Genomic DNA, 17541 nt, shown 5'->3' with positions numbered 1-17541 from the left:
TGTTCATTGAAGCTCATGAACAGAAAAACATGAAGACTCATTTTCAAACATTCTTGTTCACTGATGAGGCCGTGTAACCCTGGATGGTCAAATCAATGCAGTAGTGGATAGTTGGTGAATGGCCACCGTGTCCCAACAAGTCTCATGGATTCTTCCCTAAAACTGTAATGACTATAAATCATAAACCTACAAAAATCCTCCCCAAATCCCCCAGTTTTACCATGACATGATGGTAATCCGTCACACAAGGGGGCGTGGCCAAGCCGAGAGGGAAGAAAACCTCTCATGGGAATCACAATTTTTCAGTCTTTTTACCTGTTTTCTGGCGAACAATAAACATATTTATCACAGTCCAGTAAAGTCGAGCCAAATTCAGGTCCATATTTTCACAGCAAAATGTTCCGCTGAATTATTCATTGTGCCGAGGGGGCATTCTTCCTCCTTCCTCCATAACTAATCCATTCGTGGAGCCTGGCCTTGGACATTAAGTGCTCTTTAGTTAACCTGGTTACGTATAAACGTATTAATGAGGGAAACTTCTATTGTCAATAATGTCAATGGGGAGGAGTTGGGAAGAGTCATCTGTTTAATGTGTCTTTGGGAGCAACTCAGGATATAAATTTACCCAGCATGCAGCATTCACCTGCAGTCACACACAGAGGAACCTAAAGCGTCTTGTCCAAGGACACGACCATCTGCACCTGCTGGATCCAGGATCCAAACCTTCAACCTTTCCATAAGACGACCTGCTCGACCATTGTTGCCCAATACAAGTAAGTGCAGTTATACTTATACAATATTATTACTAAGTAGATGTAAAAAGTATTGTGTGGAAAATAATATTCAAGTACAAGTTGAAAAACACTTGACCTCGACTAAATGTGAATGAGAATGAATCACGTCTGACTAAACTACATGAACATAAAGCCAAGTCTGAACAAGGACTAAACTAGGGCTTTCATTTGACTTTATAAACTAATGGAGACTTTAATAATCCTCAAATGTTTTGACCAAAGACACTTATTTTTCATTAAATTTTGCAATAAACCTGGAGCTTTGATCCGCACCATTTGGTTCGGCTCTTCAACACTTGGGCCTATTGCCTTTTTTAACCATTCTGAACTTGACTGAATTGTCCAGAACATCCAAAGACTTGATGTCTGGGTCTTTCTTTGTGAACTTTTTATGTTCTCATGTAGCTCTGTCACTACACCACACAGTGATGCAGCTGCTCAGGAAGCTCTCTATTGTCCCTCAGAAGCTTCAAACAGATTATGTATCTCTTTAATTGTTTAGTTTTTTCTGCTCTTTACCTGCAGAGTTTCTCCTTACACTCGTGGTCAGTGCTGGTCCAGTTTATCGTCTTCATCGTCTTCGTCTCCTTGGTGTTACAGAGATGTCCTCACGTCTGCGTCTGATCCTCCTGCCCAGCGCTCGCTGCATGTTCGACGACCCGCTGCAGATCCGTGTGACGGGGCTGAGCTCGCAGCAGGACGTGGTGCTGAGGGCCAGCGCCACCGACGAGAAGGGCTCCAGCTTCAGCTCCTGGGCAGAGTTCAGGGCGGACCACAGCGGACAGGTACTGCACACAGATTCATCCATCAACTTTCATCAGGACCAGTCCTTACAGGGGCATTATGCATTAGGCTACAGTGGAGGAAAAAGTGAGTACACCGTGTGGAATTTCTTACATTTCTGCCTAAGTTGGTCACGAAATGTGGTCCGAGCTTTATTAACATCACTTATCAATTATTAAACAGTGTCTGCTTGAAAAAATAGCTTCTGAGTGAAATGAGCGTCTAATCTGCAACGACAGGAAAGCAGTTATTGCTGCAAAAGAAGAGTCAGTCAGCTATTTAATACACGGGTGTACTCACTTATTCACATCTCAGGCTTTTCTGCGAAACATCGTGATAAACGTATGAATTGATTTTTCTATTGATGATTGCACGTTGTCCAGGCCCTGAGGCAACAAAACAGCCCCACACATGATTCTCCTGCTCCAGACTCCACAGTGAGGGGAGGGTTTTGATGTTGGTGCTGTTCCATTTTTACTCCACACATGACGTTGTGTTTTCCTCCAAAACTATTCAACTTTGGGTCCAACAGTCCACTGAATGTTTTGCCAGCAGTGCTGTGGACCATCTCAGTGCTCTGTCGCAAACCCTATCCCCACTGTAAAGTATGATGCAAGAGCATCAAGAGAATGAAACTAAAACTAGTGATTATAAGTGTAAAACTACAACTAAAACATGTGGTCCTGTTGTGGCTTAAAGGGATATTTCAGGATTTTGACATAGGGCCTCATTTCCTAGTTATCCAGAGTGTTGCTGATTTCTGGAGATATTTTTTTTTTTGTAATTCATGCAGTTCTTATATTTGAAGAGTTTCGTGGCGCTAGGCTAGTGCAAGGCTAGCGCATTTCTATGGTATCAGCTAGCCTGCATTAAAAACAGTCTGACCCGCTCCACAGAGCACCTGAGGCCAATCACTTATAACACCAGACTAACCATATAAATGTCTGTGTCCATAGAATCATGTTTGGAATATAACTGACCTGCATCACATGAATGATCGCATTTTGAGGGGCTATTTTCTAGCAGATCACTTTGCGCAGCGTGGCCACCAGATGGCGACACAGACCTGATCCATAAAGTATAAAGACATTTTTCTACAAACATCAAACCTTGTGTTTCTAAACATTTACATTTTGAATAATGAGACACACTGTTGGAGCCATTTCAGCCATGTTTGATCCTCCTGCCACTGTGTGGCGCTGTGTGTGTTTATATAATGACCTGCCCTATATAAGGGGTGAGGAAGGGGCACTCAGGTGTTGCAGTATGGGGGCATACATCTTTTTGACCGTGTCTAGTGTCTATGGAGTCTGAAGTCTGTGTCCCTGTCGATGGCTGTGAGGTTTGCCAAATAAACCTTTGAAATACAGTATTCTTTGTTTTGGAAAACACGCGTCCGAGACGCCTCATTACTGCAGCCAGAGCGGACCTTTGCATAGGGCAAATCCTGGCCGCTTCACACACATTAATGATAAAAGTGTTCACACGTGTTTTAAAAGCACAGTCTGAGCTCATCCACTGACTCTGGACTGAAATGTTTTCAAAGCTGAGAATATGATTAATGATGAGGTTATGTGTCAAAATGTTCTTATCGTCCTGTCACGCTCCTCTGCCTCAGGTCCACGTGTCACGGGACGCCCCCCTCAGGGGCTCCTACAGCGGGGTCCAGCCCATGGGTCTGTTCTGGTCCCTGAGCCCAGAAGTTCCACATGCAAGATTCTTCAAAAACCAGGCCCTGAGTCCACACGTGGTCCACTTCTCTGTGGTCGACAAGCAGGACGGGCAGATACTGGCGAAGGAGACCAACGAGAGGTGCATTCTGGGAGACGGAGTCCAGAGACAGACTGTGACGGGGCGGGGCTTCACCGGGGTCCTCTTCACTCCCCCAGGTCTGTGTCCTACTCAGTCTAATGTTTTTGAATAGAACCAGGAGAGGAATGACTGAAAATGTCTTTTTAACAGATAGTGATTTCTTCAAACCTGTTTATTAACAGTTATGTTTCTCTTGTGACGTCACAACATCACCTGCTCTCCAGAGTTTTAATTCACTCTTAAAACACGCCTCTATGCGTTGGCTTTCAACACGAGCTGAGTTGAGCATTCCATGTTGTTATTTTGTACTGTGTGTGTATATATATATACATATATATATATATATATATATATATATATATGTATATATTTGTCTCTCACTGAAACATGTACAGCACTTTGGGCCGTGTCAACTGTATGTTAAATGTGCTTTATACACTGCTCACAAAAACTTCCAGGGATATCAGACTGTCCAGTTAGGAAGCCACGTTTATTGTGAACCAATTTCACTTGGTGTTGTGGAAATTAAACAAACAACAGGTGTAAATGAGAGGCAATTAGCAAGATCACTCCAAAAGAGGAATGGTTTTGCAGGTGGCGATCACAGACCATTTCCCTGTCTTCATCCTTTGTACCGTATTTTTGGAACACTTTTGCATTTGTCCAGTGTTCTCACCACTAGAGGCATCATGAGGAGCATCTACAACCCACAGAAGTCGCTCAGGGAGTGATGCTCATCCAAAATGGCACGTCTATTCGTGCTGTGGCAAGAAGGTTTGCTGTGTCTCCCAGCGCAGTGTCCAGAGCATGGAGGAGATACCAGGAGACAGGCCAGTACACCAGGAGACCTGGGGGGGCCGACCGAGGTCAACAACCCAGCAGCAGGACCGCTATCTGCTCATTTGTGCACGGAGAAACCGGAGAAGCACTGCCCGAGCCCTTCAAAATGACCTCCAGAGGGCCACAAATGTGCATGTTGGTCCTCAAACGGTCAGAACCCGACTCCATGAGGGTGGTATGAGGGCCCGACGTCCACAAGTTGGGCCGGTGCTTACTGCCCAACACCGTGCAGCCCCATTGGCATTTGCCCGAGAACACAGCGATTGGCACATTGGCCAATGGTGCCCTGTGCTCTTCACGGATGAGAGCAGGTTCACCCTGAGCACATGTGACAGACGTGACAGAGTCTGGAGACGCCCTGGAGAACGTTCTGCTGCTGCAACATCATCAGCATGACCGGTTTGGTGGTGGGTCAGTGATGGTCTGGGGAGGCATTTCATTGGAGGGCCGCACAGCCCTCCATGTGCGAGCCAGAGGTTCCCTGACTGGCATTGGGGACCGGGATGAGATCCTCAGACCTATTGTAAGACCATATGCTGGTGCTGTGGGCCCTGGGTTCCTTCTGATGCCTGATAATGCCAGGCCACATGTGGCAAGAGTGTGTCAGCAGGCAGGGGCGTCGGACTGGGGGGGTAAAGGGTACTGAGTACCCAGGGCCCAGAGCAGGGTGGGGCCCTCAAAAATGCTGCAAAAAGCGTTATGTATTGTAGTTTCTAAGTTTCCTCATAATTGATACTATAAGAACTGAACAACCGGGCTAAAATACAATGGTTGCTACACAGAATTTTGCACAAACAATAATGATTGATAATATCTCAGGGCCTGACACCCCTTTAAAAATGTGCCAAATGGTTCAGCCCACACACCTGCGTTCAGCACCGTGCGCTTCAACTCTGCAGTGACTTTGATGAGATGGACTCTGTAATGTAATGACACAGAGCTGGGAAAGACAGATATTTGTCTTACCTCGCTCTAATCTGCTTTTATTCAACACTAGCCTGTTCTAGCGGAGCTGAGAGGAAACTTTCTTGTCATAAATGACACTTAAACATGAGGTGAGGTGAGTCCTGCCTCTGCCTGCGCTGAGAAGTGGGCGGTGCAGAGTCAGAGACAGAGCTCCTTCTCTCCTCGTTTTAACCTCTAAAGTTTCTCTTTCCTCATGTTTATTATAATTGAGCCATCAGGCCAATACAGTGACAAAAGCCTCAGGTCGCGCACGCCGTTTTCGCCGAATTAATTATGCTAATTAGCCGCGCGCATTTGAAATTATGCATTATAAATGCGCAGCTTTGGAGACGAGTTAACGTCGTTCTACTGAAACGGTGGAGCTCGTGCTTTTGGCTATTCCAGCGTAACTTTTTACAACAACAATATACTGACAATACACTTTAAGGTAGGCCTAAAGGCTTCAAATATGGTGAGACTCAATGAGGCTGAAGCCCTTGAGTTTTTTGTTCAGGCCTGTGGCCCACGGAGACATCATATAGTATAATATTTTTTGTAAAATAGCATTGTAATGCATATTTTAAAGTCGTGTTATTCTCAGCACAAATATCCCATGTCCCTGGTGCAGTCCTCCTGTTTAATGTGGTCTGATAATCATCATTATGCTCTACCTAAAACTAGCCATTTCAATTGGCCCAATGAAAGTAGAATATTCTATATTCCTAATCTAAATATCTATGTCATTACAGGATTAAAGGTTATTACATTTCTGTAACTGACTCCAAATCAGATGCAATTACAAGTCAAAATTGCACTTTTTTGGCCAACCCATTTTTTCACTTAGTTAAGGTATATATAATAAAGTTATAATAGAATATAAATGAACTGCACTGTCAAACCACCAAACCACTGTTATGTGGTCAAAGAACATAGAATATGAAAAGTGAATTTCATATGGGGGGGGTGGGGGTCCACCAAGATAGTTTGTACCCAGGGCCCAGAATTTGGTGCTACGCCCCTGTCAGCAGGTCCTGCATGATGAAGGTATTGATGTTATGGACTGGCCTGCCCGTTCCCCAGACTTAAATCCAATAGAGCACATCTGGGACATCATGTCTCGGTCCATCCATCAACGCCACGTCGCACCACAGACTGTCCAGGAGCTGACTGATGCTGTAATCCAGGTCTGGGAGGAGATCCCTCAGGAGGACATCCGTGGTCTCATCAGGAGCGTGCCCAGGCGTTGTAGGGAGTGCATTCAGGCACGTGGAGGCCACACACACGACTGAGGATGATACAGACTCGTTTGGAGGAATTTCTACAGAATTTGGATCAACCAGTGACCTGATTTGTCACTTTGATTTTGACTATAATTTTGGATCCAGACCTCCAGGGGCTGAGAATTTGATTTCCATTTATCATTCTTATGTTATTTTGTTCTCAACACATTGCCCTACACCAGGGGTGGCCAACACGCGGCTCTCGAGCCGCATGCGGCTCTTGGCCAATCAGAGTGCGGCTCTTTGCATGATTGGAGATGTTTAATACAATGCGGCTCTTTGCAAAATAATTGGTAAATATTTCCCATAAACTGTAACAGTCTTTGACCAAAAATCCAACCATAGTCCTACAGACCCTGTTTCCATCTCTACACACATGAATGAGAGTCCGAATCTCTCTCCTTTTCGAGGCGGCGTGTAAAAGGTGCCCGTACAGCCTCACTCAAAGCGGGATGTAGGTTGAACAACAGGCAGGCAGATCGTGGCTCTGGGATCAGCTTCTGTGCTCTTCAGGTTTCTGATCAGCTACTCTTTATTTGATGTAATTTGGCTTCATATTCACAGAAAAAGATCAAAATTAGGAAATGGAAAAAAGCGGAGCTCTAATAAAGCACATGTGACAGAAACTGTAACAGATGCAAGATGAAAACAGACTCTCAGACGTCCTCCAGAGGCTCCTGGTTAAAGTTTATGAACTTTGTGCAGCCTAGAGTGCGTTCTCTGCACAGTCCAGTCGGGACCAGGCTGCAGGCACAGAGCGCACAGGCCAGGGGCGAATCAGAGAAGGGGGCTCAGTGGGAAGGGCCCCACATACAAACACACCCCAGCATTAAAAAAAAAAAAAAAAAATCTAATGCTGTCTCAGTCAGAGCAGAAAGCTCAAAATTTCAGTTAATATACATGTATTTCCATCTTGGTGAGGAGTAAAACCATTCAATCTAACACAATTATTAAAAAAAAAGAGAAAAAGGCCAGACATAAAGTTATAGTTTATTGGGATTAAATAAAACGGTCACATTCTATTTAATCACAATAAACTAAAGCCCCGGGATCTCGCTAATGGTCGGTGCCTTTGTGGCTCTTCACGGGATCAAGGTTGAAAATTTCGGCTCTTGGTCTCTGACTAGTTGGCCACCCCTGCCCTACACTATGAATAAAGATTTTCATCCGAAAAATCGAATTGATTGACATCCAGGATGTGTTTTTTGAGTATGCCCTAAGTTTTTGTGAGCAGTGTCAATAAACTTTGACCTTGACCTTCAGTCCTGGAGCTCACACCTGGTTTCGAGTGTTGAAGAGAATAACAGGCCTCTTTAACTTGTGTCCTGTTGTCCCAGGCTCCGGGCCGTTTCCCGCGGTGCTCAACCCTTCCACCTTCCCGTCAGAGAAGAGGGCGGGGCTTCTGGCAAACAAAGGCTTCGTGGTGATGACTGTCCCGGTCTTCAACCGCAAATTGGACAAGAGCGAGCGGCTTCATCTGGATCAGTACGAAGCGGCCGTGCAGTATCTACTGCAGCACAGCAAGGTCTGAGTCTGAACTGCTCTGTTCTTCTGTAGACGCTCCTCCAGGAGCAGGGCCAGACTCACACCAGGACCCGACTCACACCAGGGACCCGACTCACACCAGGGCCCGACTCACACCGGAACATTCAAATTGCCAAAGCAATTTTCTGTGTATACCAGGAAAATGTTGTCTTGTGTTTGAATATTTACTATTTTGCGAAGATTTGCGTGATGATGGTGATGGGGGTTTAAAACAGTGCTATTCTCAAAAGTGACCAGCAGGAGGAGCTCTAAGCACAGCTCACTTTGTTCTGCTTTAATGAAAATCCAACTTCGTAACTCGACCTGTGGGGCTTGTGAGAGAAAGTTTTTGTGCCATTGTAAACTCAGAACACAATACAGTTTGGCTCAGGCCACGTGATCCTGGAGTCACCTTCTGTGCTGTGTTCCAGGTGGGCGGTGCGGAGGTGGGGGTCATGGGCCTCTCTAAAGGGGCAGACGTGGCTCTGTCTGTGGCCGCGTTCGTGCGAGGCGTTGGGGCCGTCGTCTCGATCAACGGGTGCAACGCTAACGTTCAACTGCCGCTCTTCTACAAACAACAGCAGATCCTCCCAGCGCTAAGACCTGATCTGTCCAAATGCATCGCCCTGACCTCTGGCCTTTATATGGTCAAAAACGCCCTGCCCATCCCGACGTCCGCGGAGCACCGAGACTCGGTCGTGCCCATAGAAAAGGCCAGCGCTCAGTTCCTGTTCGTGGCCTCGGAGGACGACCTGAACTGGGACAGTGTGGCGTTTATGGAGCAGATGGTGGAGCGGATGAAGCGTCACGGGAGGAATAATTTTGAGGCGGTTTCGTACCCTCAGGCGGGACACATCTTGGACACTCCGTTCTCACCGTTTGAAGTGTCTGGGTTCCATGGAGTTGAAAACATGGCGGTGCTTTGGGGAGGAGAACCCGCGGCGCACGCAAGAGCCGAGGTGCAACTGTGGAAGAAGATACAGGAGTTTTTCAGGAAGCACCTCAAGTGTGAGGCTAACCAGGCTAATGCTAAACTGTGAGGCTAACCAGGCTAATGCTAAACTGTGAGGCTAACCAGGCTAATGCTAAACTGTGAGGCTAACCAGGCTAATGCTAAACTGTGATGATTCAGCGTGAAAGCATTTGTTGCGTAAGTTTAACTGTTTTCTCTCACACTTCAGCACAAAGTTGATAGAAGCTTCTGTGCCGTAAAGTAAATTTTAGAAGATGCAGAACGACGGAAAAAAGGGTTTAGTTTTTTGACGTAGACATGGCTCGACAAAGACACAGCAGTTCAGATTGAGTGTCGTCCAACTCACTTCAATTTTGTGTCCGAAACGCGCCAAACCCAAAGAGGGTGTAAAAATGGAGATTTACTTTACATGTACTTTACATGACCATTAACAAAACCCCACAGAATAGTTTTAATGAAGATTGTATTGAATTACTTTCAGTTGTGTGCACTGAATTTGATTTAGTGATTACAGGTGATTGTTCATGTGAATGAAGCCAATAACAGGCACGTTAAAGAACTAAAGAGCAAAATGTTGTTCTCAAGGTGGAACTGAAATTAACGAGTTTGTGGATGTAATAACTCTTGAAAAAAATAACATTTATAAATGTATCAATAAATATATGGAATCATAAATTAACAAGGCAATTGTATTTATTTCCTCTGTGTGATGGTAACAAATAATCATTGGTTGTTATAACGACTGTTTATGTCAACAGCTTATTGCTTTGGCTACTCTTCCTGAGGTCCTCTTTTTTGCAACAAACAAATGCAGTAAGTACTAGCAATCACTATCAATACATTTTGATATACATAAAACACAATCAAGCTTTTTGTTTAGTTACAACAGTAATCAGATTTTTTTGTTTCTATTCCCTGTCCATTCTACACAGGGAAGTTAGTCTGGTAACGGAGCAGGGCGGGCCTAACGCGCACAAATGGTCAATGAACTAAACCAATCAGCAATAAGTAGATTCTGCATCTCACCAAACGCAAAGCATGCTGGTCCAGGTTAAAGGTCAGGACTACCCAGATCGAATCCCAAACAATGGCCGCTGGCTGCTCTGCTTTGCAACAACGACACTAGAGGCCGCCATTGCTCCGCCGTTGCTACAGTACCTCCATGTAGCCGCTAATGCGTTGGACTTTAGACACGTGAAAAACAACTTTAGGGCCGGTACCTAATTTTCTTAAACTTAAACTGATTCAGAGCACACAAATACATCAGATTAAGAGAACAGCTGCTACAAAGCAGCAAACAGGTATTTGAAGCTGCTGGTGCCTCTGGAGTCTCCCGAACATCAAGGTGTAGGACCCTCCAGAGGCTGCAGTTGTGCATAAACCTTCTATCCGGCCTCCCCTAAACTGTTCATTGAAGCTCATGAACAGAAATCCATGAAGACTCATTTTCAAACAGTCTTGTTCACTGATGAGGCCGTGGATGGTCAGATGGATGGAGTAGTGGATAGTTGGTGAATGGCCACAATGTCCCAACAAGGCTGTGACGTCAGTAAGGAGGGGGCGGAGTCATGTTTTGGGCCAGAATCATGGTGAGAGAGCTGGTCGCCCCTTTAGGATCCCTGAAGGTGTGAAAATGACCGCTAAAAAATATGTGGAGTTTCTGACTGACCACTGTCTTCTGTGCTACAAAAAGAAGATATAAAGTTGTTGCTCATGTTTGAGGCTCCGCCCACAAACATGAGCTCGTTGTCGCTTCTGACATTCTTCAAACATTCCACTTATTTGTGTCTCCTTTGCAGATGTTTGTGTGTTGCTGGTCCAGGTGAAGGGGTCTCACTCCAAGGTTGAGTGAAAAGTTGACAGCCCTGATAAAATAAAGTCTTGAATCTACATCTGGGACAAACTGAGAATTTTCCAAGTCTCATGGATTCTTCCCCAAAAGTGTAATGACTATAAAGCAAAATGTTCAGCTGAATTATTAATTGTGCCGAGGGGGCATTCTTCCTCCTTCCTCCATAAGTAATCCATTCGTACAGCCTGGCCTTGGACATTAAAGAACAACTAAACACCAGTGCCCAGCCTTACCACAAGACAATTTGAAAATTCCATCTAAAAAGGGCGTTGCTCAGCGGACCAGGGGGCAAGCAGGGGGGCTTAGAGTTGGGCGTGGTCTGGGCTCTGATTGACACATTGGCGCCGTGACTGACAGCTAGCTAATGATGGAGAGTGACAGTGACAGCAGCTTCGCGACCGAGAGGTCTTTTGAGGAGGAGGATTTCTCTCCACCTTCATCACCGGAGGTGGAGGATGTTGATGTGGAGGAGGCAGGCGGCCCTGAGCCGTACATGTTTGAGCCGATGGTTCGCTCGTTGCCCGAGGCTCCGGTGCGGCCGGTACTGACGAGCCCGCCAAGGATGGGTCCCGTTGGCGAATGGTAAATTGGTGTTAGCGCTAGGTTTATCTGATTTAGAGCAAACACAATCGAAAGGTTCATATTTATATTCAATTGTAGATGTGTTCATACATGGATATTGAGGTATCATACAGACATAATAAGCTATGACTGCATCAACAGGTGTTTATGAGGCCACTGCACGTCCTTGTCCCCAGTGGAGAATGTGTGCTGCAGGGAGACACCAAAGGTGTAATTGAATAAAATAAAAGCACAAGACATAATAATTCAATGTTTAGTTATGTAGTAATATGCACAAAACATTACAACTTTTTCCTCCGCAACTTTCGCTAGCATTAATTGTCCCATTTGCCGTAGGTAATGCACAGATGTCAGCAGGTGGGGGTCAACACCTGCATTACTGAGCACCCGGGTTTTGAGGCAGTTGCCCTCAACCCATATGTACTGCAGGCAGTCTATGGGACATATGTGCAGCTCTTTAGGGAGATGCCAGAGACTTTGGTGCACAGGTTAGTTTTTGCAGGATAGCCTATTGATTTAAAATTATGTGGTTGACAACACATGCATCACCTCTTTCAGCAATTACCGGCACCTTGCGTACCGGAATGTGGTCAGGTGGTGCTGGGGCTACCTCGGTCAGCACATTCGAGTGGTGATCCCGTCCTGTGCTGTCACCCGCATCAGGCAGGAGTTCCCGGAGAATGTGGCCTATACAGGGTTCCTTCCAGCCCTGGATTTTCATGGCCAATAAAAAATATCAAAAGAACACAATTGCCATTCTGAACATTTTTATTGCTTGTCTTGTCATATAAATTTAAACACCTGTCATTACATAGCACACACCACAAATTATCATTCCACCCTTATATACACACTTATATAATTGTATAGCTAGACAGCTGAAGCTGAGCCTCAGAATGGGATCTATTAGCCTATCTCAGTTGCAGTGTCTCTCAACTGAAGTTGACCCTCCTACATTTCAAGGAAAGCCATTTGACTTTAAAAAAAAAATTACATATTTGGCATTTTAGCCATCATTGTAAACTATATAAATGCCAAAACACATAATTCTAGTTTTTTTTGAAATTTGCCTTGAAGTTTACTGTGCAACACACCAGTTGATAACCAATCAATCAAAGTTTATCGCTATGGCACTTTACAACTACATCTTGGGAGACGAATTAATGAAAAAATAGTATAAAAAAGCCATGTTCTGTAAAAGCACAGGCAAAAACAATGGGAGTGAATTAAGGCACTGTCACGACAAAAGCACGATTGCGCCACTGCCTGTACCTGGACACATACAAAACATCTTAGAAGAGGAGCGCAGGGCTCTGCAGGAGTTATTCTATTGCATGTAATTTATCTGTTACAGACACTTTGCATATCGCACTGTAGTTCTGTGTGACAGTGCATACCTTGGACAGTAAGTAATGCTTATTGGTTTCTTTTTTTTTTTTTTTTACATTTATTTACGTTATGGCCCCTTGAAATGAATCATCTTTCAAGGAGTTCCTTGATTAAATCATTATAATACTTTGCCAAAATGCAGAGTACAGATTTTTTTTTTTTTGCTGGTGTAACATGTAAATTACAATTGCTAAATTATTTTAAATTATATTCATTCATATTCATACAGAGCTATTGCTATTGTCACAGCGTGCTAAATGCCTATAATGTTATATAGAGGTAAAATTATTTTGAGGACATTTTTGGTCTTTCACAGACAAATCATAGACCCTGATACTTATATTAATGATCATTTTTGTAATTCATACATTTTCTTTTTAGATATGACTTGTGAGAGTTAATAGTTAATAGGAAAAACTGGCTCCTGCCCCCCACTGGGTCCTGTGACATCATCACATTCTAGAACCTGCAAACAACCAATTCCTGACAAATGGCTTTACCCCGACATTACATACACATTTACATGTATAATCTACACTTGTATACATTCTCCGGCGACAGTGGTGCAGAGAGTGGAGAAGGTCGTCACACAGCTCAAAGTGACGTCACACAGAGGCCAGAGCAAATGGAGAGGCCGGGCACGAAATTCAAATAGCTCAACCGAAAATGGAGAGAGAGAACCACACAGACGTTTTTTGGCTCAAAAGTGAGATTTTATCTAATTTGCACTAAAATGTAAAAAAAATGACCAGGACGTGTAGAGAGCACTATAAGAAACATATTTATGCAGTTATAAGCTAAAAAAAGTTGATTTGGTGCTTAGTTGTTCTTTAAAGGGGCTGGAAGCAAGTTTGCCATTTTATACTCACTACTGCCACCTCAGGCCATATGTGTAACTGCACCTTCTATATTAAGCTCGTGCATGACGGCAATTCGGGCCGAAGTGACACATTTTTGAGTGACCGTACAGGATTTTAGAGGCAGTTGTGGTGAACAGGTCTGAGCTCATTCTACACATTAGGACATGGCTGGAACATGTAGGGGGAGGAAAATACTTAATTTTAACATTTTTAAACTCCTTATAGTCCCTTTAAGTGCTCATCAGTTAACCTCCATCCATCCATCCATTTTCTTCCGCTTTATCCGGGGCCGGGTCGCGGGGGCAGCAGTCTCAGCAGAGATGCCCAAACTTCCCGATCCACACACACCTCCTCCAGCTGTTCTGGGGGGACCCCGAGGCGACACCAGGCCAGCTCGGAGACATAGTCCCACCACCGTGTCCTGGGCCTTCCACGAGGCCTTGTCCCACTAGGACATGCCTGGAACACCTCCCGCGGGAGGCGACCAGGAGGCATCCGAAACAGATGCCCGAGCCACCTCAGCTGGCTCCTTTCGACGTGAAGGAGCAGCGACTCTACTCCGAGCTCCTCCCGGGTAACTGAGCTCCTCACCCGATCTCGGAGGGTGCGCCCAGCCACCCTGCGAAGGAAACTCATTTCGGCCGCTTGTATTCGCGATCTTGTCCTTTCGGTCATGACCCAAATCTCATGACCATAGGTGAGGGTGGGAACGTAGATCGATCGGTAAATCGAGAGCTTTGCCCTCCGACTCAGCTCCCTCTTCACCACGACAGACCGATACAGCGACTGCATCACTGCTGACGCCGCACCGATCCGTCTGTCGATCTCACGCTCCATCCGTCCCCCACTCGTGAACAAGACCCCGAGATACTTGAACTCCTCCACTTGAGGCAAGGACTCCCCACCGACCTGAAGAGGGGAAGCCACCTTTTTCCGGTGGAGAACCATGGCCTCGGATTTGGAGGTGCTGATCCTCATCCCGGCCGCTACACACTCGGCTGCAAACCGCCCCAGTGCGTGCTGGAGGTCCTGGTTCGTTGAAGCCATCAGAACAACATCGTCCGCAAACAGCAGAGATGAGACTCTGAGGCTCCCAAACCGGACACCCTCCGGCCCCTGGCTGCGCCTAGAAATTCTGTCCATAAAAATAATGAACAGAACCGGTGACAAAGGGCAGCCCTGGCGGAGACCAACACGCACCGGGAACAGGTCTGACTTACTGCCGGCAATGCGAACCAAGCTCCTGCTGCGGTCATACAGGGAACGGACAGCCCTTAGCAGAGGGCCCCGGACCCCATACTCCCGGAGCACCCCCCACAGGGCACCACGAGGGACGCGGTCGAACGCTTTCTCCAGATCCACAAAACACATGTGGACTGGTTGGGCGAACTCCCACGAACCCTCGAGTACCCGATGAAGGGTATAGAGTTGGTCCAGTGTGCCACGACCAGGACGAAAACCGCATTGTTCCTCCTGGATCCGAGGTTCAACTATCGGCCGGATCCTCCTCTCCAGCACCCCGGAATAGACCTTACCGGGGAGGCTAAGGAGGGTGATTCCTCTGTAATTGGAACACACCCTCCGATCCCCCTTCTTAAAGAGAGGGACCACCACCCCAGTCTGCCAATCCAGGGGCACTGTCCCCGACCGCCACGCGATGTTGCAGAGACGTGTCAACCAAGACAGTCCTACAACATCCAGAGACTTAAGGTACTCAGGGCGAATCTCATCCACCCCCGGAGCCTTGCCACCAAGGAGCTTTCTCACCACCTTGGTGACTTCAGCCCCGGTGATGGGCGAGCCCACCTCCGAGTCCTCAGCCTCTGCTTCCAGTTCCAGTTAACCTGGTTACGTATAAACGTTTTACTGAAGGAAACTTCTATTGTCAATAATGTCAATGGGGAGGAGTTGGGAAGAGTCATCTGTTTAATGTGTCTTTGGGAGCAACTCAGGACATAAACTTACCCAGCATGCAGCATTCACCTGCAGTCACACACAGATGAACCTGAAGCGTCTTGTCCAAGGACACGACCATCTGCACCTGCTGGATCCAGGATCCAAACCTTCAACCTTTCCATTGCTCGACCATTGTTGCCCAATACAAGTAAGTGCGGTTATACTGATACAATATTATTACTAAGTAGATGTAAAAAGTATTGTGTGGAAAATAATATTCAAGTACAAGTTGAAAAACACTTGACCTCGACTAAATGCTGTGGAAATATGTGTCTTCTTGTTTTCAGTTTTCTATATATAATATGTTCTTAGCTTAAAGTGAGATAACAGTTGTTTCTCCTCCTCCTGTTGACCTAAGTTGGCCTTCCTGCTGACCATGCAATAAGGTTGGATTGCAGTTGTTCAATTGTTGTTACAGTTGTATTTACGACATCTGTTTAAAGATATCTGTTTTAGTGTCCTGTTAAAGAATGCTTTGATGTAAGACCTTATAGATCAGCTCCTTTGGTATAAAAGCTTGGTGTTTTGTTAAACCGGCAGACTCTCCTGCGACTGTCTTCACGCTGTCATCTTGTGCTAATAAAGGCTCTAAGAACTGCTTTGCTTTTAGCATTTTTCTTAGCATTTTTGTTAGTCACAACATTCACAATTTGGTGCATTGGCCGGGAAAAAAAACAGCAAATTGAAATCTTTTTCAAGAAAACCCACAATGATTGATTTCAGGCCTGACAAGTGACGCCATCGCAGGGAGTCTCCATACAGCCTTTTCCACCTTCATTCAAAAGAGAGCGCTCTCCTTTAACAGGAAATGCAGAATTTACAGAATATCCGCCAATTGGATTAATCTAAATTATTTTTTGAATGATTGGCTCTATGTTTGTGTTTTGTGTTTGTTTTGTTTTTGTTTGTTTATTTATGGAAACAGTACATTTTAAAGGAAATAAGTTATATGCGCAGTGAAATAAGTTGAAATAAGGATCCAGAGGGCGTATGAAATGCTGCTCATGTTAAGTTATGGAATAGGCCTACAGGTGATTTGATTGTGTTGAGATGTTTTTTACGCTTTTTCATTAAAATAAAGTCGATGTTTTTTACGCTTTTTTCATTAAAACTAAAAGTAGACTTTCTCGTTTTTTACGCTTTTTCGTCAAAATAAAGCAGACATTTTTTTAAAATGTTGCTAGGGTCTTTTTTGTCACGCTTTTTTTGGTAAAACAAGGTAGACATTTCACTTTTTATGCTTTTTTAGTACAAAAAAGTAGCCATTTCACGTTTTTTACGCTTTTTTCGTCAAAATAAAGTAGACACTTAGAAAATCCGACGTTATGACAGTACTTTAATTTAGATTTAGTGAACTAAACTACTATATTTTATCTTATGTGGGGAAGTTTGCCCGCAATGACAACCAGATAGTAACTTGTTTTATAAGTTTCTGGGATAACAAAAATAAGAAAATGAGAAAACAACAGAAAAATGTAAGTAGGGCACGATTTTATCCTTTTTACGAAAGAAATAACAAAAAAGTGGGAGTTATAAGGAAACTAAGAAGGGTTTTCTAAAATGTGGGGAAATTGATATTTTAGTACAAGGACTTGTTTGTCTTGTCTCTTTGTCTCTTTGTCTCTTTGTCTTGTCCTGTCTTGTTTTAGTCTTGAGCTATTGTTGCTTTTTGTATTGTTTTGTTTTGTTTTATTCAATATCTACGGTGACTGTGTCGGTGTTTGAGGTGAATTAATGGAATTTTATGTTTAGTTAGTTTTATGCGTTCTGAAAAAAGTAGAAAGTATAGAAGAAGAGAAAGAGAAAGTATAACAAATGTAGAAGTGTGTAAAAACTATATATGTATTAATGATATAAGGAAAGCTAGCTAGAAAAAGTGGGAAAATACAAAAATTAACTGGAAACTGTAATCACGAAGCCATTACGAATGACTGTGGAATTCACAGTGTAA

At 44.6% G+C, this 17541-nt stretch overlaps 1 protein-coding gene across 1 annotated transcript; it reads left to right on the top strand.

The window, feature by feature from the left end:
• Positions 1-1396: 1396 nt before the first annotated feature.
• LOC306966693 (acyl-coenzyme A thioesterase 1-like) lies at positions 1397-9018 on the top strand (the record flags this gene model as incomplete). The annotated part of the gene is made up of 4 exons (XM_079561506.1): positions 1397-1579; positions 3196-3466; positions 7792-7979; positions 8410-9018. 4 exons carry the CDS (start codon positions 1397-1399, stop codon positions 9016-9018), a joined length of 1251 nt encoding a protein of 416 aa, XP_079417632.1.
• Between the last annotated feature and the right edge of the window lie 8523 nt (positions 9019-17541).

The sequence above is a fragment of the Gobius niger genome (assembly GCF_951799975.1).
Source record: "Gobius niger genome assembly, chromosome: 8".
Lineage (NCBI taxonomy): Eukaryota > Metazoa > Chordata > Actinopteri > Gobiiformes > Gobiidae > Gobius > Gobius niger.
Note: the sequence above shows the minus strand (reverse complement) of the source record. Positions and strands in the feature narration are given on the sequence as shown.